The 22,392-nt window shown below is 42.9% G+C and overlaps 1 protein-coding gene and 1 long non-coding RNA gene across 3 annotated transcripts in view; both read right to left on the bottom strand.

Annotated features, from left to right (window-relative positions):
- LOC137322723 (CD99 antigen-like protein 2) overlaps positions 1–20,517 on the bottom strand; it is a 30,856-nt gene extending 10,339 nt beyond the window's left edge. Inside the window, exons 1-4 of one of the 2 annotated variants that reach the window (XM_067985718.1) lie at positions 20,235–20,516; positions 5,884–5,940; positions 2,909–2,968; positions 1,543–1,602 (exon numbers count right to left, since the gene is read on the bottom strand). In XM_067985718.1, coding sequence (XP_067841819.1) covers positions 1,543–1,602; positions 2,909–2,968; positions 5,884–5,940; positions 20,235–20,295 — 238 coding nt within the window. In that variant the 5' untranslated portion in view covers positions 20,296–20,516. Of the gene's footprint in view, positions 1–1,542; positions 1,603–2,908; positions 2,969–5,883; positions 5,941–20,234 lie in introns of both variants that reach the window. The other variant, XM_067985720.1, reaches the window with a different exon arrangement.
- LOC137322724 (uncharacterized) lies at positions 14,195–17,706 on the bottom strand. Its single transcript, XR_010963220.1, has 2 exons — positions 17,397–17,706; positions 14,195–15,451 (listed from the first exon to the last, which is right to left on the bottom strand). It is a non-coding gene; the product is annotated as an uncharacterized lncRNA (long non-coding RNA).
- Positions 20,518–22,392: the final 1,875 nt, after the last annotated feature.

Here is a 22,392-nt window from a genome sequence, read left to right as displayed (position 1 = left end):
ATGGTACAATCTTTCGGCCAAAAGACCAAAGATATCACCGGTACAATCCCTGCTCTGTGCTGAGTAAGCTCTCAGCTAGGGAGCTACAATTGGCATGAGCTTGCCTGAGCCGTTGGGAATGGGTTGGGAGGGGGGGGGCGTCGGGAGGGAGGGGGGAGAAAAGAAAAAAAAAAGAGGGAAAAAAAAACTCAGCCGAGGTTCCTGTTCCTTATTGCTATCCAGTGATCCTCACCACGACATGCTTGGACACCAGCCGAGGTGAAAAATCGAGCTTGGCAGTGATGCCTTCCATGGAACAGCAGTCAACTAAGATTCATTGTCTGCGCTCACACATGACTCCGTGTATTCAACAGAAATGGGGAGAAGAGGATTAAAAATTATTTTAAAAAAGAAATAGTAATGCACAGTGCACATTGTAAGAACACTTCAGATTGCATTTTCCACTCATGGCTCATGTTTGCAGGGTAAATCAGGCAGCCAGTAACAGGGAATGGGCAGAGGTTCCGTTTCCCTGGAATTCAGCCTACTTTTACATCTGCACCATTTTCAAAAGGCAATCCTGTTGTCCAGGAGAAGTGCTCACCCAAATAGATGCAGGTCAATACAGATGAGACCGTAATGACATGGGAATGTCACATGTCCAATTTCCTCTCACTTCTACCACCATCAGTCCTTTTCGTTCACTCGTGCTCTTGTGTGTCACCTAGTGCACTCCCCCATTGCCTCACTTCCCCAGTGCGAATATCGCTGAGCTGGTGTTTGGGAGTGGGAGTGGGAGTGGGAGTGGGAGAGACCCTGCTGTGAAGGACTAGCAGCAGTGAATGCCGAAGGACTTCCAGGTGAAAGCTGAGAATGTAAAGCGCATCAAGCTACCTCATGGGAAGTAAGGGTAAGCAACTGAAGCACTGCAACACTGTGAGCGGGGAGGTCAAAAGGCAATTGGATACATACCTCGAAAGGAAATATTTGCGGTGCTATGGGGAAAGAATGGAGGAGTGGGGCTAATTGGATAGCTGTTTCAAAGAGCCGGCACAGGCACAATGGGCCGGATCGCCTCCTTCTGTACTAAGATTATAGGTCATTGTAAGTGGCAAAATGCTTAGTGCAATGCAATCTTAGAAAGGGTGGCTGGATCCTCTTATCTTGCCTGATCAGGTTTGGTTATTAAACTTTTTCTGGCACTTAATGGAGGTGCATAGGGAGCTTGAATTAGCACTCCCTGCCCTGGACACCTTTCACTGACCTGCTACAGCTCTCTTCAGGGCTTCCCTCCTTAGCCTAAACTCCCAAAGTAGAACTCCAGCATCAGAATCAGCAAACGTGAAAGCTTCTGATTGAAATCAAACCCTCCATTAAAGATTTAAGTACTCTTCATGTCAATTTAGGAAATATTTGACTCCATAACAGTCTCTGTACTTCTAATTTATTGTGAAACATTCTGGATGTGTTTTAACATAGAAACCGCTTCAAAAAAATGGATGATTATTAATCATTAATTTACAACCAAATCTTTCCATAACAACATTCTTTATCCATACATACTCAGAGGTTTAGTGGGACCATCACTGAAAGCGTCATTAAGATCAAATCCATCATCGTCACCTGGAAGTTAAATGGTTACAGTCATTTCAACTTACTTACTAAACTTTCAGTTATAACAAGTAGTACTGTGGCAATTTCAGACATGGGTACAATGTACATCAGGCATGAAATTTTCATTGGGGGTAGGGGAGATGAGGAAATTTAAATTTCTGACTTTTTTTGGTGCACTTATATCATTTTTAGAGACTTGAGTGGAAAATCTAGGCTGACACTTCAGTGCAGTACTGAGAGAGTGCTGCAGTGTTGGAGGCGCCGTCTTTCAGATGAGACATTAAACTGAGGCCCTGTCTGCCCTCTCGGGTGGACATAAAAGATCCCATGGCACTATTTTGAAGAACCAGGGAGTTCTCCCCGGTGTCCTGGCCAATATTTAACCCTCATCATTAAAAACAACAGACGATCTGGTCATTTATCTCATTGCTGTTTGTGGGACCTTGCTGTGTGCAAATTGGCTGCTGTGTTTCTTACACTACACTTCAAAAATACTTAATTGGCTGAGAAGTGCTTTGGGATGTCCCGAGGTTGTGAAAGGGGCTATATAGATGCAAGTTCTTTGGGGTTGCTCCTCAACTTTTGGTTACACTTTAGCCCCACGATACAAATCTCCGGCCGGCCTGTGCCGAGGTGGGTGGGTAAGTCGGAGGATCTTCTCGTGAACCTGTTCTTTGGCCTGGCTAAAACTGCAATTTTAAGGCCCTGGAGAGGTGAGGTCACTCTGGCTGCCTGCCTCTCTTCTACAGTCTTGTCCATACCCAGGTAGCCCTGGAGAGGGAGCATTCGGTGTCTGCCAGTATGCTTGATGCGTTCTGCGGCTGGTGGGCACCGTAGGGCATACAGTGTCTTGTAGACACTGATAACATTTTGATTTTGTTGGGATGGTATCTCTTTGCTTTTGTCTGGACTTTGGTGCTTATTTTGGCAACTTTTAGTTTGGTTGGATCATCCCAATTAGCGGTGCCCTTAAAGGGGCACTCATTGTGCTGATGCTTGTTTTGTGACCCTGGGGCAACCCAGCGTCACCCTTATTGGTCCATCAAAAAAGGCCTGAAGTAGAACTTCAGAATCAGAATCAGCAAACATGAAAGCTTCCGAATGAAATCAAACTCTCCACCAAAGATTTAAGTACACTTCTCGTCAATTTAGGAAACATTTGCCTCCATAACAATCACTGCACTTCTCAAGTAACTTATTGTGAGAAACATTTTGGACATGTTTCAACATAAAAACACTTGAAAAAATGTGAGTATTATTAATCAGCAATTTACAACCAAATCTTTCCATAAAAACATTCTTCATCAATACATACTCAGAGGTTTAGTGGGACCATCTTTGAGAGCGTCATTAAGATCAAATCCATCATGGTCATCTGAAAGATAAATGGCAACAGGCATTTCAACTTACTAAACTTTCAATTATAACCAATAGTACAGTGGCCATTTTAGATATGGGTACACTGTACATCAGGCATGAGATTTTCTTCGGGAGTAGGGGAGACTGGGAAATTTAAATTTCTGACACTTTCTTTGGTGCACTTACATCATTTTGAGAGACTTGAGTCGAAAGTCTAGGCTGACACTCCAGTGCAGTACTGAAGGAGTGCTGCACTATCAGAGGTGCCGTCTTTCCGACGAGGCATTAAACCGAGGCCCAGTCTGCCCTCTCGGGTGGACGTAAAAGATCCCACGGCACTAATTCAAAGAAGAGCTGGGGAGTTCTCCCCGGTGTCCTGAACAATATTTATCCCTTAACCAACACTAAAAAAGATGATCTGGTCATCAATCACATTGCTGTATGCAAATTGGCTGCCGCACTTCCTACATTACAACAGTGACCACACTTCAGAAGTACTTAATTGGCTGTAAAACGCTTTAGGACGCCCTGAGGTTGTGAAAAGCACTATATAAATGCAAATCTTTCTTTATTTTGGAGTCCACATTTCCTTGAATATACAGAACATGGGAACATAGTCCCTTGAGCCTGCTCCACCATTCAATTAGATCATGGCTGATCTGTACCTCAACTTCATTTACCCGCCTTTGCTCCAGATCCTTTGATATCCCTACCTAACAAAAATCTATCTATCTCAGTCTTGAAAGCTCCAATTGTCCCAGCATCCACAGCCCACTGGGGGAGAAAATTCCAGATTTCTATAACTCTGTGTGTGGGGAAAAAGTGATTCCTGATTTCCTTCCTGAATGGTCAATCTCTAATTTTAAGATTATGTCCCCTTGTTCTTGATTTCCCCCCCGCCCCCACCAAGAGTAAATAGTTTCCTCTGTATCTATCCTATCGAATCCTTTTAACATTTTAAACATTACTAGAAATACTTCATGATGTGTAAAAACACAAACACACACTCTCCTGAAGGCTGTGAATGTATCCGGCACATATTTAAGCCATATGTAGGAGAAAGGATAGCCAACTTGTCAGCTTACAGTTATCCTACCAGCCTGCAGCCATCAGAACAGCCAACAAAATCACAGCCAGCCGCAACCAGCAGCCAGAAGCCAATCAAAACACAGCAGCAAGCCACCTGAAACCACTCATCCACGACCAACAGCCAGCTATTAGAATTCATCAGTCCATTTGGACATCCGCACAATTTCCGCCACGTTATTTGGACATCTGCGCAATTTCCCTTCGATTTTTGTTTTTAATACTGGATTTATTGAAAAATCTAGACTTCACCACTTAGACTTACACAAAGAATGGCCAGCCACTTGTGGAACTGTATCCCAATATGAACCATAGTGCTGACGACATATGGCCAGGGGTGGGGTGGGGTGGGGTGGGGTGGAGGGGGGTGGAGGGGGGTGGAGGGGGGTGGAGGGGGGGGGGTGGAGGAGGAAAGGGGAGGGAGGGATTTGGTTTAAGTTGATTTAGTAGTACATAGTGTCACTGTAAGAATGGTTCAAATGCTTACGTGAATTTATACTTTCCATTTAAAAGCGGATATAAATGATTTAGAATAAACCCACTGTTTCTTAAAGATAAAAAAAAAGAAATTGCATTTATATAGCGCCTTTCACGACCTCAGGGCATCCCAAAGCACTTTACAGCCAATGAAGCACTTTTGAAGTGTAGGAAACGCGGCAGCCAACATAAGAAACAGGAGCAGGAATAGGCCGTACGGCCCCTCGAGCCTGCTCCGCCATTTCAATGAGATTATGGCTTATCTTCAACCTCAACTTCACTTTCCTGCCCGATCCCCATATCCCTCGATTCCGCTAGAGTCCAAAAACCTATCTATCTCAGCCTTGAACATATTCAATGACTCAGCATCCACGGCCCTCGGGGGTAGAGAATTTCAAAGATTCACGACCCTCAGTGAAGAAATTCCTCCTCATCTCAGTCCTAAATGGCCGACCCCTTATCCTGCAACTATGCCCCCTAGTTCTAGACTCTCCAGCCAGGGGAAACAACCTCTCAGCATTTACCCTGTCAAGCCTTCTCAGAATCATATATGTTTCAATGAGATCACTTCTCATTCTTCTAAACTCCAGAGAGTACAAGCCCATTCTACTCAACCTCTCCTCATAAGACAACCCTCTCAGACCAGGAATTAATCTAGTGAACCTTCGTTGCACCGCCTCTAAGTCAAGTATATCCTTCCTTAGATAAAGAGACCAAAACGGTGTGCAGTACTCCGGGTGAGGTCTCACCAAAGCCCTGTACAATTGCAGCAAGATCTCCTTACTCTTGTGCTCCAACCCCCTTGCAGTAAAGGCCAACATACCATTTGGCTTCCTAATTGCTTGCTGTACCTGCATGCTAACTTTTTGTGTTTCTTGTACCAGGACACCCAAGTCTCTCTGAACATAACATTTAATAGTTTCTCACCATTTGAAAAATATTCTGTTTTTCTATTCTTCAGCCAATTTGCACACAGCGAGGTCCCCCAAACAGCAATGTGACAACGGCCAAATAATCTGTTTTGGTGGATTTGGTTGAGGGATAAATATTGGCTTAGACATCGGTGAGAACTCCCCTGCTATTCTTTGAATAATGCCATGGGATCTTCTACGTTCACCTGAGGTGGCAGGCGGGGCTTCGGTTTAATGTCTCATTGGAAAGACGGCACCTCCAACAATGCAGCACTCTCTCAGTACTGCACTGGACTGAACGGACTCATCAATTTAGGAAAGATTTCCTTCACAACAGTCACCTGTACTTCAAAAGTAATTTGTGTGAAATACTGAGACGCTTGGAAATAAAAGACATGTTATAAAAAGGAAATATTATCAACAAGTTACGACAAAATCATGGTTCATCAATACATACCCCAGGGTTCAGTGTGTTCACCTTCCAAAGCATCACTAAGATCAAACCCATCGTCCTCTGAAAGGCAAATTTTACAGTTACTTTAAGTTCCTTAAACTTAGTTACAATTTGTAAATAGTTGGAGATATTTCAATTTACAGGTTTTCATTAGGAACTGTAAAAGCTGCCCAGTGTGTTTATTGTGGGATGCTTATAGGCCAACCATGCACATTTATAGCACAGTGTTTAGGATCCCAGTCACAAATCCACAAGTCAGTGCAGACCAAGCCCCTCTCTAGTATCACTCTAGAGTTCTTCCATCCAAGTTCTACTGCTCCAATAAGTGATGCTCATATTGTGTGCGGCAATTCTCACAACGAGGAGTTTTATCACTTATTGATACGAGACTCAGATCTACAGTTGAAATTAGATTTATTCCCTTTTTGGAATGTGAGTAATGCATTAGCTTGTCTCCAATCTAATAGAACATCCCTGCATTCAGGGACTTGCTTCAGTTGATTGCCTGCACTTCACAAATTTTGTCCCTTGTCTCTCTTAGTACCCTTTGATACCCCCTCAAACATTTATTTTTTGTTTTTGAGCCGTTTAGGCCTATCTAGAACCTCCAATTTATTAAATGTCAAATTCCATAAGTCAACTTGGATTATCTCCATTGTCAAAGACGTCCTTGAATTTGTTCCTAACCCATAGGGTCAGCATATTACAGCAAAAAATAAAATTACCACCATGGACGTTAGGTCCAGAGGTAATCGGCGGACTCCAACAGGGTAGGAAATTTGGACAAGGAACTTGGGCACGAATGCAAGAGGCCTTACTGACAGCCATGGGATTTGATAGGGGCGATCCCAGTGAGGTTATTTTTTTGTTAATCGTTCATGGGATGTGGACGTGGACGTCGCTGGCAAGGCCGGCATTTATTACCCATCCCTAATTGCCCTGGAGAAGCTGATGGTGAACCGCTGCAGTCCGTGTGGCGAAGGTTCTCCCTCAGTGCAGGTAGGGAGTTCCAGGATTTTGACCCTGCGACGATGAAGGAACGGCGATATATTTCCAAGTCGGGATGGTGAGAGATGTGGAGGGGAACGTGCAGATGGTGTTGCTCCCATGTGCCCGCTGCCCTTGTCCTTCTAGGTGGTAGAGGTTCCGGGTTTGGGAGGTGTTAACAATTGTAGGCAAGAACCCAATGAACATCCTGACGTACATGCCCAGCGCTTAAGACACTACTATGATAGAGTCTATGGGCCAGGATTAGACCGAGAAAGCACGGGGGCTCATCATAATGTTACCAGGTGGTTGAGGACTTTGATTAGTCACGCACAACCGTACTTACAAGCAGCATAGGGTGACTTTGACCCAGACAATGCAGCTCAGACGGATGCTGTAGTCATGAGATGGATGGTACTTAAATGGGAGAATAGAAAATTGGGTAAAACAAAACAACCAGTGGACACCATACAAGCTCCAGCATGGAAAAATGAGGGCCCTAATGTAGAGGGACCCAGAATGAACATCTATGCTGAGTACAGAAGGCAGAAAGGAAGACAGGATGTGGAATTTATGTCCCAGACAAAAACAGAATTATCTATTAAACTGCCTGAACATACGTCTGCAAAGGCAGCTGAATTGGCAGCTGTAGCGTATATGGTCACACATCCAGTTGAGTTCCCAACTCCCTTTACCAGACGTGGGCAATACCACGGAACAGAACGACAACATGGCTGGGAACCTTATGGCTCGATCAGGATGGAACAGGAGGCAGATTATATTGTAGGTGCAAAAAAGAACAGAATACCAAACAACTTCCCCAGATCTGGTGGAAAAAGGAAATGGATGACTCAGGGCATGCTATCATACTCGGCCCACTTAACGAAAAGGTGGAACGTGTAGGGGTCCCCAACTCTATGGAAACCACCCCTGAAAAGGAGGATAGCGTGGAAAGTGTTTTAAATTGGCCGGCATTTAATAAAAGACTTAAAGGGACAGTTTAGCTGCGGCACCATCTTTAACAAATATGACGATAGGGGAGAGCTAATAATATTTATTGCAAAACCCCATCAACGGAGGGCGACCAAAATATTGTGCCCTCAACAGAAGCCAGAACCCAAGAATGGTCTGGTAGTAACTCACGCCCACGAGGCACTGCATAATAGTGTGAGACACGAGATTTTACCAGCGATATTTAATCTTAGTGCCGTACACGTGCCCCTGGGGCTGTGACCCAAAACACAAAGAATTTTATCAACAATTAGTAGAACAGATTAAGGATTTTGTTGGGAGAAATGCAGGCCGGGATCTGAAAGAGCCTTGGCCTCCCCCAGACATTCGAGAACCCTTGATTCATGTTGTCTGAGACAATGTTACAACCACTCCAATGACCAATAGTACGGGAATCCACAGTAGAAAGAGGCGAGGATTAGGAGAATGGTTGGGGATCGGAGTCGCGGTTGGAACAGCAGTCTGGAACCGGATAGACGTAAAGAGCATGTGGGAACACAATGAGGTTATGAGACAGCAAATGAAGGGAATCCTGAGTAAAACAAATAAAGGGCAGAGAGGTGAAATTCTGGAACAACAAGAACCGAAGTACATAAAAGAGATGGTGGATGGAATGATTAAAAAGGAAGATTAATGAAATAACGAAGTACAAATTCAGAACGTGTCAAAGGCGATTACCTGTGCTATATATGGAGGATTTTTATTAAATCAGGTAAAACAGGGCTTGACAGATATTGAAAATAATAGGGTACCCAACTTTAAGTGATAAAACCCTTAAGAATTGGTTCAAACACCATAAAAATGTAAATAGTGCCGACTTGGTGCAAAAATCAGGAGATAGGGATCGACCTATTATGCCCGGCGGCCATGTAAAATAGATGCAGACAATAAAACAGAGAGTGGGTTGCTACCGGTGGTTATGTGGTTACCACTGTTGATAAAGGATAAATGGGAAGTGTTTAAGGTAGAATCCATCGGAACTATTGAAGGGGATGTGCATAAGGAATTTATACAATTCCCCAAATGGATTATGAAAAAGGGAGCCACATGAAAGGCCCCTAGCCTGGACTGTTATATCAGGGCAAGAGGATCCTGGATATGTAGGTGTGGTAGCACAACCCCAGGCACACCTGCCTGTGGGTTTACCCTGGATGGCCAGTCTCCTATGCGTACAGTGCAACTGCAGACATGGGATGTCCACCAGGTGAAAAGCATCTATCTAGGACATGGGGAATATTGTGTGACTGCCACAAAATACACGTGAGCATGGCAACCAAGTGTGCCCAATAGAATCACCAACCTTTTGTTTTGTACCGACAGAATTGACCATGATAGGTCATATCGTGCTGATACCCGTGGTGACCCACAATATCAGCACGATTCAAGTTAATATATCAATGCAGCATGAGGCCCTGAAAGCCGTGGTCCAGTTTGGACATCCAATCCCCCCCATTATCCTCGAGTCTTAAATCCATCATAGAACGTACTAAAACTTCACAGAAGCACCTAGTAAAAATACAGCAAAACAATGAGAATGTAGAAAAAGTGATAAACTTGCTAGGTGCTCATGAATGGTGAGAAACAGTATACAATGTTGGACAACACCCATGGGTTAGAATGATTAGTATGGTTTTGATATGTATGCAATGTATACTAGTGTATATGATAATTTGCTTGTGTGTAATGCGACATTTAATTAGAAAACATGGAAAAGAAATATTATTCTTTTTGCATATGTCACGCCAAACCCGTCCTAAACAGGAATCAATGATAAAAACCTAATAACCAAGAACAATGCTCAGGGTATGAAGTGGATCAGTCAAAAAATTCAACAGACCCACTTGGAGGGAATGTGGGGTTCAAAACCCCTTTAACAAAAGATACTTGAAGGAAAGGGTTAACTGTACCCCTTTTAAACAAAGGCATTTGAAAACCTGCAAACAAAGAAATGTGAAAAACTGTGTTCTCGCAAATCCTGATTTTCCCTCACTGACGCCGAAGATGTCTGAGTTTCGGGATCAAAGACATTGTACTGTGGATAGATATCTAGATTATTAAATAAATAAGCTTGATGGATAATATTGAGCTTAAAGCATTGTCAGGCTTTCAAAATACACAGGCCTTTCAACACAGCCGGGGGTAATGTAAGAAAAGGCAACAAGGACATACATCAAAGGCTTCGGATCAGGAAAGCAATGATAGGTGTGAGAAAAGCATGGGCCTCCCATTCCTATCTGGTAATCTGTTCAAAGGAACTGGGATTTGTAAAACATCAAATACTATTGCATCCAGCATACGGTCAAATGGTATAAAGGAACGGATTTGAAGTCACTGAAGCAATCAAAATTGGAGACGAAAGGACCATTAAGAATGTCTGGGCATAGAAACGTAAGGGGCTATCTCTACATGCAAGGCCATAACCAGAGACAGTAAAGGTGCCTTTTACAACCCATCGTTTGAGCACGTGGTTTTTTCTACATCAAAGGGTCACCAGTCACATAATTAAAGCCTAAACTGTAAAGCCTAAATATTGACGCATGTTAATGCTTGAGGCATAGCAACAGGGAGCAATTGTACAAAAGGAATAACCCTCCCCAATCCTACGTCCTATTGGTAAAAAAATCTTTGAGAGAAGAAGTCTCTTCACTTCACTGCACGGCAGTCACAAGGAACGCACCCTGCAGTTGAACATCACGCAAGAAGAGGACTGAAGAGCTGATCAACCTTCAGGCCCGGTGAGCAAAAGCCTTGGTTTAAAGGTTGTATATGTATTAATGATTTGCCTGGTGTGTGTGAATTGCTAAGTCATTACATAATGACCTTGCAAATTATTAAGTGTATAATGGGATTTTATAGAGGAAAGTCATATGTATGGTTTGATTTTGCTTCATGAATGCTTGTATGAAAGATATTAAATAATTACTCTTGGTTAACTAAACTACCATGAGTGAGGGTGACTTTCTTTGCTTGACTATTCGTCCAGTGTCCAAGAATCACACAAAATAAGGAATTTCCTACAATATCTCATTTTCTATAGGAGAAGCAATGCACAGCTTTGCTGGTAATATTGCCAGTCATTTATCTACGCGAGACAGCAAGCAATATGCGCCAGAATGAACACAAATGTCATTTCTTCGGATTTCACTTCCTTTCTTTGCAGACTATTCTTACAGAAACCACCACTTATCTGTAGAGAACCTACATTTGTGATTTGCACCACAATGAAAGAAGAGGCCTATGATGTTGCAAAGAAGAGCAATAAGCCTGAGGATTGGGAGAGTTTTAGAAACCAAAGGATGACCAAAAATTTGATAAAAAGGGAAAAAATAGAATATGAAAGTAAACTAGTAAGAAATATGATAACAGATTGTAAGAGCTTCTACAAGTATGCAAAAAGGAAGAGAGTAACAAAAGTAAACGTTGGTCTTTTAGAGGTTGAGATGGGAGAAATTATAATAAGGAAATGGCAGAGACGTTAAAGAAATAGTAGAAGATACAAAAAGCATACCAGAAATAGTGGGGAACCAAGGGGCTAATGAGAGTGAGGAACTTAAAGTAATTAATATCAGTAGAGAAAAAGTACTAAGAAACTAATGGGTCTAAAAGCCAATTAAGCCCTCGACCTGATGGCCTAGATTCTAGGGCTCTAAAAGAGGTGGCTGCAGAGATAGTGTATGTATTGGTTATGATCTTCCAAAAGTCCCTAGATTCTGGAACAGTCCCAGCGGATTGGAAGGTAGCAAATGTAACCCCGCTATTCAAGAAAGGAGGGAGAAAGAAAACAGGGAACTACAGACCAGTTAGCCTGACATCAGTAGTCAGGAAAATGTTGGAATCCATTATTAAAGAAGTGGTAACAGGGCACTTAGAAAATCATAATACAATTAGGCAGAGTCAACACGGTTTTACGAAAGGGAAATAGTGTTTGACAAATCTATTAGAGTTTTTTGAGGCTATAACTAGCAGGGGAAATAAAGGGGAAACAGCGGATATAGTATATTTGGATTTTCAAAAGGCATTTGATAACATGCCACATAAAAGATTGTTGCACAAGGGCTCTTGGGGTTGGGGGCAATATATTAGCATGGACAGAAAACAGAGAGTAAGAATAAACGGGTCATTTTCAGGTTGGAAGGCTGTAACTTGTGGGGTGCCGCAAAGATCAGGCCTCAGCTGTTTACAATCTATATTAATGACTTGGATGAAGGAACCGAGTGTAATGTAGCCAAGTTTGCTGATGATACAAAGCTAGGTGGGAAAGTAAGCTGTGAGGAGGACGCAAAGGGATATAGACAGCTTAGGTGAGTGGGCAAGAAGGTGGCAGATGGAGTATAATGTGGAGAAACATGAGGTTATTCACTTTGGTAGGAAGAATAGTAAAACAGAATATGTTTTAAATAGTGAGAAACTATTAAATGTTGATAATCAGAGAGATCTGGGTGTCCTCTACAAGAAACAGAAAAAGTTAGCACGCAGGTACAACAAGCAGCAAGGAACGCAAATGGCATGTTGGCCTTTATTGTAAGGGGGTTGGAGTACAAGAGTAAGTAAGTCTTACTAAATTGTACAGGGCTTTGGTGAGACCTCACCTGCAGTACTGTGTACAGTTTTGGTCTCCTTATCTAAGTTCACTACATTGACTCCTGGCATGAGAGGGTTGTGCGATGAGGAGAGATTGAGTAGAATGGGCCTATACTCTCTGGAGTTTAGAAGAATGAGAGGTGATCTCATTGAAACATACAAGATTCTGAGGGGGCTTGACAGGGTAGATGCTGAGAGGTTGCTTCCCATGGCTGGAGAGTCTAGAACTAGGAGGCATAGTTGCAGGATAAGGGGCCGGCCATTTAAGACTGAGATGAGGAGGAATTTCTTCATGCAGAGGATTGTGAATCTTTGGAATTCTCTACCCCAAGAGGGCTGTGGATGTTGAGTCATTGAATATGTTCAAGGCTGAGATAGAGAGATTATTGGACTCTAGGGGAATCAAGGGATATGGGGATAGGGCGGGAAAGTGGAGTTGAGGTCGAAGATCAGCCATGATCTGACTGAATGTTGGAGCAGGCTCGAGGGGCCAAATGGCCTACTCCTGCTCCTATTTCTTATAATCTTAATGGAAAACAGTTGTCATGCAAGATCAGGAGTAGGTCATTTAGCCCATTGAGCCCACTATGGCAGCTCTATCTTGTTAAATCAGATTTAATACACTTGCTCCATATCCGCATATACTCTTACTTTCCAGCTCCATTTTAAACACTTCAATTAATTCTGCACCTTTCGGATTATGGGGCAATGCATTCCATATTCTGGCAACCCTTTGCTTTTAACCATCTTAGTTTGAATTTTAAGATCGTTTCCCCTTGTTCTATATTCTCCCATCAGTCACTCCCTATCTATCCTGTAAACGCCCCTCCTTATTTTAAACAGCTCAATTAATAGCTCTTTAACCTCATCATCTCCATGAAACATAAACAAGTTTATCCAATCTCATCATAGCTCAATTCCTTCATCCCAGCTACGAGCCTGGTGAATTGTGGATGGGCTGTCTCCAAGGCCAGTATATCCTTCCTAAGATGTGGTATGCAAGACAACTTGCATTTGTATAGTGCCTTTAACATAGTAAAATGTCCCAATGCACTTCACAGGAGAGTTATCAAACAAAACGTGACACTGAACACGATATTCCAAATGTGGTCTGACCAATGCTCTGTATAATAGTAATTCCTTGTTTTACCTTGCGATGAAGCCCAGCATCCCAATCCAACTTTTGGCATCAATGAGCTAGTTTTTAAAATGATCTATATAACTGGACCACTAAACACCATTGTTGATTTAACCACCTTCCCACTTACTGTATTCCCACCTACATTTCTTGCATCCAAACTGCACAGTCCCATACTTTTTGTTACATTAAACTGCATCAGCCATTGTTTCACCATCTCACAACCATTGTCTTCTTGCAAATTTTTTGCTCTCTTCGCAATTCATTATGCCTTTTATCTTCCTTTCTGCAAACTTGGATACACTCCCCTATATTCCCAAATCCAGGGTATTTATATACAGTTAAATACTGGCACTTCCGTAGTGATTCCCAAGGATAGCACTGGTCGCTGTCTCCTAATCAGAGAATGTCTCATCCCTTTTCTACCGTGTGTAAATTTATATTTCAAAAATATTCATTATTTTTTCTCTCATTACATACTTAAGTACAAATAACCTTTTTACAATGTCACTTTTCTGCGGTCAAAAGATTTACCAAACCAAGACAAGCAGCAAAAAAGTGTGGCGTGTATTCAAATTAAACACAGGGAAATTGCAGTTTTCACCTGTAGGACCAGAGATGATGCACTTTATTTTGCATTATTTCAGCACACAACATTTGAAGAAACCCAGCCAACACACTACAAACACAGCCCCTTGCAAAAGCAACAAAAACTACAGAGCAATATGTACGATTTGGGAAGTCCCGAGGTCATGAAAAGCACTATATAAATGCAAGTCTTTCTTTCTATGTGAAAAAATGGAAATTCAGCAACAAACTACAGAGTTTTAGAACCTTGTGGGAGCAGAGACCTGTCACATGATGATCAAAAAAACCCAAGATGTGCAAACGGCATGCGTTGTGTACAGCAGAAAATAGGACATCTGCAAGAGGCTCGTGAACCGTGCTGAACATCTGCAATATATCATCCTCCCACCCAATGCAGAGTGCCTAGTCTTTCCTGTCTGCATTGGCCAACAGCACAGGCTGCAATATGCTTAATCAGGGGGAATCAAAAACAACTGCACATATTCTGTATCGATTGGGGAAGTAGGGGGGGGGGGGGGGGGGGGGGCGTGGCTGGATCTCTCCAACGCCACAAGATTTGGTTCTGCTATTGTAATCTGTAGCATTGAACGAGCAGGGCCTGAAAGACCAGTAGTTCACTGTGGAAGCATCTCCACTGATCCAGGACTGGGTGACATTGCACTCAAGCAAAATAATAATTCCCTCTCTCCAAAATGGTTCCAGTTCTTGCACCTTGGTCAACTTTGCAGCCAGATTTGCGCTATGCAATCCCACATGACTCCATACACCTGGCCAGCTCACTCTGCTCTTATAGACTGCACAACCACATTTCTTTTACTTCACATCGCTCAAGTTTTATTACAGATGCAACAGTCATTGTTTCTGATTTTATGCAAATAGTCAAATTTTGTTGTGTGGTATCATTTTCTAGGCAGGTGAGAATCATCTGTCAAGCTTGTGCTTTTAATATGGGCATCACTGACAAGGCTGGCATTTATTGCCCATCCTTAGTTGCCCTCAAGAAGGTGGTGGTGGTGGGCTGCCTTCTTAAACTGCTGCGGTTGGTATGGTGAAGGTGCTGTTAGGTCGGGAGTTCCAGGATTTTGACCAAGCGATGATGAACGTCCAAGTCAGAAAGGTGTGTGACTTGGAGGTGATGGTGTTCCCGTGCACTCGCTGCCCTTGTCCTTCTAGGCGGTGGAGGTCGCGGGTTTGGGAAGTGCTGCTGAAAAACCCTTGGCGAGTTGCTGCAGCACCTTCACTTCAGCCATATTCCAACCAAATCCTCTGGTAACAAAAACAAAAAAAACACTGGAAACACTCAGGTCAGGCAGCATCCGTGGAGAAAACAGACACATCAGGTATGGAGCTTTCCACAGGTTTTGTTAACATTTGTACCCGAGAAAGCTCCAATGAGAGCAAAGAAGTCAGTGCAATATTCAGGATAGTATCAAACAGCTGAAAAAAACACCTTACTGCTTAGAACCTACTGGTGGGTCAAAATGCTGAAGCATTGCAGGGTAATTGTGAGGGAAATGGCTAAAATTGTGGGAAATTGCAAGTGGTACTTCTCTCCCACCCTATTAAATTAGCAGCACATTTTAAAGTATTGGTGTTCTAAGTCGATCTACCACTGAAGAAAGTTTGTAGCTGTACAGGAACAGCTGGCCATGCATTTAGCAAGCGCTCAGTTCACTAATACCGTTTAAAATTACAGCGCCGATGAACAAAGTAGAATTGAGCACTTGCTGGCCATGAAAGTAGCTGCTACAGTAACTAGCTGGAAACTCTCTTCACTCTAAAAAGGAAAGAACTTGCATTTATATAGCGCCTTTCACAACCTCAGGGCGTTCCAAAGCACTTTACACCCAATGAAATACTTTTGAAGTGTAGTCACTGTTGTAACGTGGGAAAACGCGGCAGCCAATTTGCGCACAGCAAGGTCCCACAAACAGCAATGTGATAAATGACCAGGTTTGTGTTTTTTTTTTTAAAAAGTGATGTTGGTTGAGGGATAAATATTGAGCCAGGACACCAAGGAGTACTCCCCTTCCTCTTCTTCGAAATACTACCATGGCATCTTTTTTACGTCCACCTGAGGGGGCCGACGGGGCACAGTTTAACGTCTCATCCGAAAGTCAGCACCTCCCTCAGTGCTGTACTAGGACTGTCGGCCTACATTTTGTGTACAAGTGTCTGGAGTAGGTCTTGAACCCACAACCTTGTGATTCAGAGGCAAGAGTGCTTCTACTGAGCCACAGCTGTCACCACGTTACATGTTTGTAACATTTAGCTGCTAGGATGCAGCCATGTTTGAGCTGGCCTGTCCCTTTAAAGCCACTGCTGAGGTACTCCCCAAGGGTTAGTGATCTGAATAGGCATTTCCTGAGGCCAAGTAGGGGTTATTTGCTGAGGGCAGCTTCTCTAGGTTGGCAGATGATTGTAAATCCCTGGCTCCTGCCCTTAGGGAAAGATTATCAAGCTCAAAAAAACAGCAGGAAATGTTTGTCTCTCTTTTTTGAAAAAAGTGTGAAAGAAAGAACTCATATTTATTTATATAGTGCCATTCACGACCTCAGGGTGTCCCAAAGGGCTTTACAGCCAATTAAACACTTTTTTTTTGAAGTGTAGTCAGTGTTGTAATGTAGGACATCGAGATGATCATCACGAGCGATGAAATCATTTTCAAAATTAATTGTTTCATTAATTCCAGCTACAAATATAAACAGATATTTATAAAACTATACGAGATCTAAAACTTACAACCAAAAAGGTATTTTTTTTTGCAATGCATTCTATTGTTCACCTTGTGAAAGCACACTTACCGCTGCCCGTATCCTAACTCGCACCAAGTCCCATTCACCCATCACCCTGTGCTCGCTGACCTACATTGGCTCCCAGTCCAGAAACGCCTTAATTTTAAAATTCTCATCCTTGTTTTCAAATCCCTCCATGGCCTCGCCCCTCCCCATCTTTGTAACCTCCTCCAGCCCCACAACCCTCCGAGGTCTCTGCGCTCCTCCAATTCTGGCCTGGTGCGCGTCCCCGATTTCCATCATTCCACCATTGGCGGCCGTGCCTTCAGCTGCCTAGGCCCTAGGCTCTGGAATTCCCTCCCTAAACCTCCTGGCCCCTCTACCTCCTTTAAGACACTCCTTAAAACCTACCTCTTTTGGTCACCTGTCCTAATATCTCTATGTGGCTTGGTGTCAAATTTTGTCTGGTAACGCACCTGTGAAGCACCTTGGGACATTTTACTGTGTTAAAGGTGCTACATAAAAGCAAGTTGTTGTTGGCATCAAGGGAGCTTGGAATACTAATGGCAGATCAGGATTATCCAGTAAAAGTGCATCCACGCTGACATTATCCGAATGTAGGCCGGTAAGTCTACATTTCCTAGTGCAGTTAACTGCGCAAGACATGCCTGTTGGGATGCTGCTATAGTAATGCAAAAAATGCCTCAAGATAGGCCTTCAACCACCACAAAAATGTCAAATGTAGAAAGGAGGTCGGCTGGGTCACTGTCAAGTTGAGTCATAGGTAGAAACTGGAAAGAAAAAAAAAAATCTGGTTTCAGCTCAAAATGTGCCCGTGATTGTATTGTGGTTTCAGATTTCCGGAGAACATTTCCACACTTCCTTCTGTTTCCAATTGAGAGAACACTACATAGAAACATAGAAAATAGGAGCAAGAGTAGGCCATTCGGGCCTGCTCCGCCATTCAAAACGATCATGGCTGATCGTCTAACTCAGTACCCTGTTGCCGCTTTTTCCCCATATCCCTTTAGCATTAAGAAATACATCAATCTCCTTCTTGAATAATGACTTAGCCTCCACTGCCTTCTGTGGTAGAGAATTCCACAGGTTCACCACCCTGAGTGAAGAAATTTCTTATCTCGGTTCTAAACCAAGAATGGTTGAAAATGGTAACATTTTATATAAAAAAAACGGTTCAAAACAAAAATCACGGTATACTTTGACACACACAGGTATTTGAGGGTAGATTTAAATGAAATGACATTGCCACCAATACTGAAACTTGGTGCCATGACATTTCTATGGATGTGTGCACAATGACTAACTGAAACCAAGTTTTCTTTTAAATAAAACTTCCCCCAAAGAGCTGCTATAGTGTTCATAAGTTTCAATAAGCATTGTGCGTGAAACAAAAGAATTAGCTTGCCTCTTAAAAAAAAAGTTTCTGTTCAAAAGGTGGTTGTGTTTCTCAGTAAAGTTAAAAGTCATAGAATTATAGAGCACAGAAGGAGGCCATCGTGCCTGTGCCAGCTCTTTGAGAGCGCGATCCAGTTAGGCCCACTCCCCTGCTCTTTCCCATAGTCCTGCAAAACGTATGATCCATTCATGCACATATCATGACTGGGTGTAAACAGTGAAATTTTTGTTGCAATTTGTTTGCAAAATTAATTTAGGAGCAGCTCCAAACATTTACCAAGCCTTCTCATCATATATCATCAGCACTGGGACAAGTATGAATCACAATGAATTGGGAACTCTTACATTAAAAAACTGAGCAAAAGGGAGAACCTTAAAAAAAATGTCAAACATACAGAGCAGGTTTTTCAGTGTCTTGGACAAGAAAATAAATGGATAAAATGTAAAATATTACAAATGCTGGAAATCTGGAAACACACAGCAGATCAATCAGCATTTGTGGAGCAGTCAGTAGGCATTTTAGGTTCATACCCTTCACCAGAACTGAGAAATGGGTTAACATTGAAGGTATATATTCCTCTGCAGTCCATCTCTGGCTCACTACTCTACCTGCCACAACGCAGCCTCCAACAGGTTCTCTTCCTCTATCTGCATATATAGTCACCTCCGGTGTACCCCGGAGGTCTACCCTTGGTTTCTCCTCTTCATCATCAAAACGTTACCACTTGACGACACACCATCTGGGAGTATAGGATGAGCTTGGCTTAATGATAAGGGAAAAAAGGTTATGGGTTCAAATCCCACTATGGGCTTGAGCACATAATTCAGGCTGATATTTTAGTGCAGTACTGAGGGAGTGCTGCATTGTCAGAGGTGCTGTTCCTTCGGATGAGACATCAAGCTGAGGCTCCATCGACCTGTTCAGGTAGATGTAATGGAGCCCAGGGCACTAATCGAATGACACCAGGACATTTCCTGTTATCTCTCAACCAACACCTAAAGCAGATTAACTATTTATTATTTCATTGCTTTTTGTGGGGTCTTACTGTGTGAAAATTAGCTACTGCGCTTGCCTACAAAACACCGACTACACTTCAAAAGTACTTCGTTGGCTGTTAAATTGTCTTCCTTAGTCCATGTTTTTACTACTTTGAAGCTGGACTCTTCTCCCCGCCTACAACCCTCCGCAAACTTCAATTAAACCAAAGTAAAGCAGCCTGCGTCTTCACCCACACTGCCATCCCCTCTCGAGCTGCACTGGCTCCTTGTGCTTCAGCAAGTTTATTGCCACAATTCTCATCCATGCTTTCAAATCCATCCACGGCCTTAGCAAACCCTATCTTCCTGATCTCCTCCCACCATACAAACCCAGCGTGCATCCGCCACGCCTCTCAACACCAGGCTGATCATCTGTTCACTTCCACCCAACGTCAGTGACCACTGGTTCATCCACTTCACACCCTACCTCTCCATTTTTTTCCTCTTCCACTGGGCATCAACTGTTTTGTGTTCCCCCCCCCCCAACCACCCCCCAAAAAAAAACACCTCACAGCTGAGGAGCACCTTAGAGAGATACCAGTTAACAGAAGTGATCCTGGCTCAGGCTCTACACCCTAAACATGAAGGGCATCTTTCTCCTTACAGTTGTTGACTGAGCAGCTGTTCATTTCCGGAATTCTCCCATTTCTATTTTGGACTTGGCAGCATTGGCAGTTTTACTTTTTTTTTTAAATTTCCAACGGAGGGACACCTTAAGGTTTGGGAAAGGAATAAAAAAAAATGGAGCCTTTTCCTCGGCACTGAATCACCTAGAAAATACTTGCAAGCGACTGTAAAACAAACGCATGTACAGACATGGCTAGAATATATTAAATAAATAAATAAATAAACGGCCTTACCGTTCGTTCTGACAAAAACAAATGTCAGGCAGACGAAGAGGAGACTTTTCAAAAGCAACATTGCGTAAAAGGTAAACTCAAAAGCGCGAAGTGGCAATTTTTTTTCGCAAGAAAAAAAGACGCAACGCACAAACACTTCCGCTAAAAATACAAACTTAATTGAGTATTTACGCTGGCGTGCCAGCAAACCAGTGTGCGGTTAAGTTCTAAAAGGACATTTCCCCTCAACATGACTCATCAAACTCCAGTCAATCTGCCTTCACTGACAGCTCCACCCTCCAATTAAAAACACCAATCCGGAGCTAACCCTTAAAGTTTGAAGGGCGTCGCCCCAGTTAAAGTTGACAGCAATGCCTTCGGTTGGCGATGTTTTGCGCAATCAGACCTCACCCTGGGTGAAGTGGAGCTCCCAAACAATATGCTGAGATTGCAGAAAATCTGAAATGTAAAAATGCTGAGTTTTCTTTAATTTGATGTGGAGATGCCGGTGATGGACTGGGGTTGACAAATGTAAACAATCTTACAACACTAAGTTATAGTCCAACAATTTTATTTGAAAATCACAAGCTTTCGGAGGCTTCCTCCTTCGTCAGGTGAATGTCCTGGAACTCACTACCTAACAGCACTGTGGGAGAACCTTCACTACACAGACTGCAGCGGTTCAAGAAAGCGGCTCACCACCACCTTCTCAAGGGCAATTAGGGATGGGCAATAAATGCTGGCCTTGCCAGCGACGCCCACATCCCATGAATGAATAATATAAAAAAATTAGTCCCCACTCCCCTGCTCTCTCCCCATAGCTGTGCAAATTTTTCCACTTCAAGTATTTATCCAATTCCCTTTTTAAAGTTATTGTTGAACCTGCTTCCACCGCTCTTTCAGGCAGTGCATTCCAGATCATAACAACTCACTGCATTAAAAATTGTTTTCCTCATGTCGCTTCTGGTTCTTTTTCCAATTACCTTAAATCTGTGTCCTCTGGTTACTGACCCTTCTGCCACTGGAAACAGTTTCTCTATATTTCCTCTATCAAAACCCTTCATGATTTTGCACACCTCTATTAAATCTCCCCTTAAACCTCTCTGCTCTGCTCTAAGGAGAACAACCCCAGCTTCTCCAGTCTCTCCACATAACTGAAGCCTGATACCATTCCAGTAAATCTCTCCTGCACCCTCTTTAAGGACTTGACATTCTTCCTAAAGTATGGTGCCCAGAATTGGACACAATACTCCAGCTGGGCCTAATTAGTGTTTTATATAGATATGGCAAAACTTCCTTGCTTTTGTACTCTATACCTCTACTTACAAAGCCAAGGATCCCATATGCCTTTTTAACAGCCCTCTCAACTTGTCCTGCCACCTTCAATTACTTGTGCACATACACCCCCAACTCTCTCTGTTCCTGCACCCCCTTTAAAATTGTACCATTTGGTTTATATTGCCTCTCCTCATTCTTCCTACCAAAATGAATCATTTTACACTTCTCTGCGTTAAGTTTCATCTGCGATGTGTCTGCCCATTTCACCAGTCTATCTTTGTTCTCCTGAAGTCTGTTACTATCATCCATATTGTTTACTACATTTACATTTGGAGGTAAAAACAAGTAATTTTGAGAGTGTGGAGCAGTACACATTTCCACCTCATCTGGTATATGTTGCCAAATTGCTTTGGAGAGAGAACAGGTTTAAACAACTTGCATTGATGTAGCGCCTTTAAAATAGTAAAACATCCCAAGGCGCTTCACAGGAGCGTTAACAGATGAAAAATTACACCGATCCAAAGAAGGCGACATTAGGATAGGTGAACAATTGCTTGGTCAAAGAGGTAGGTTTTAAGTAGCGTCATAAAGGAGGAGAGAGTGGAACGGCAAAGAGGTTTGGGGAAGGAATTCCAGAGCTTATAGCCGAGATGGTGAAAGCCACGACTGCCAATAGTTGGGCGAAGGAAATTGGGGATGCAGAAAACAGAGTCGGAGGTACACAAAGTTCTCGGAAGGTTGTAGGGCTGGAGCAGGTTCCAGCGATGAGGGGAGGGGGGTGAGGCCATGGAGAGATTTGAACACGAGGATGGGAATTTTAAATTCTCCCAGCCTCCTCCCAAGATGCCCCACTATCACAGAAGCCAGTCTTCAGCCAATTCGATTCATTCCACGTGATATC

The sequence above is a fragment of the Heptranchias perlo genome, chromosome 6, assembly GCF_035084215.1.
Source record: "Heptranchias perlo isolate sHepPer1 chromosome 6, sHepPer1.hap1, whole genome shotgun sequence".
In the NCBI taxonomy this organism is placed as follows: domain Eukaryota; kingdom Metazoa; phylum Chordata; class Chondrichthyes; order Hexanchiformes; family Hexanchidae; genus Heptranchias; species Heptranchias perlo.
This window is presented reverse-complemented; position numbering and strand designations above follow the sequence as displayed.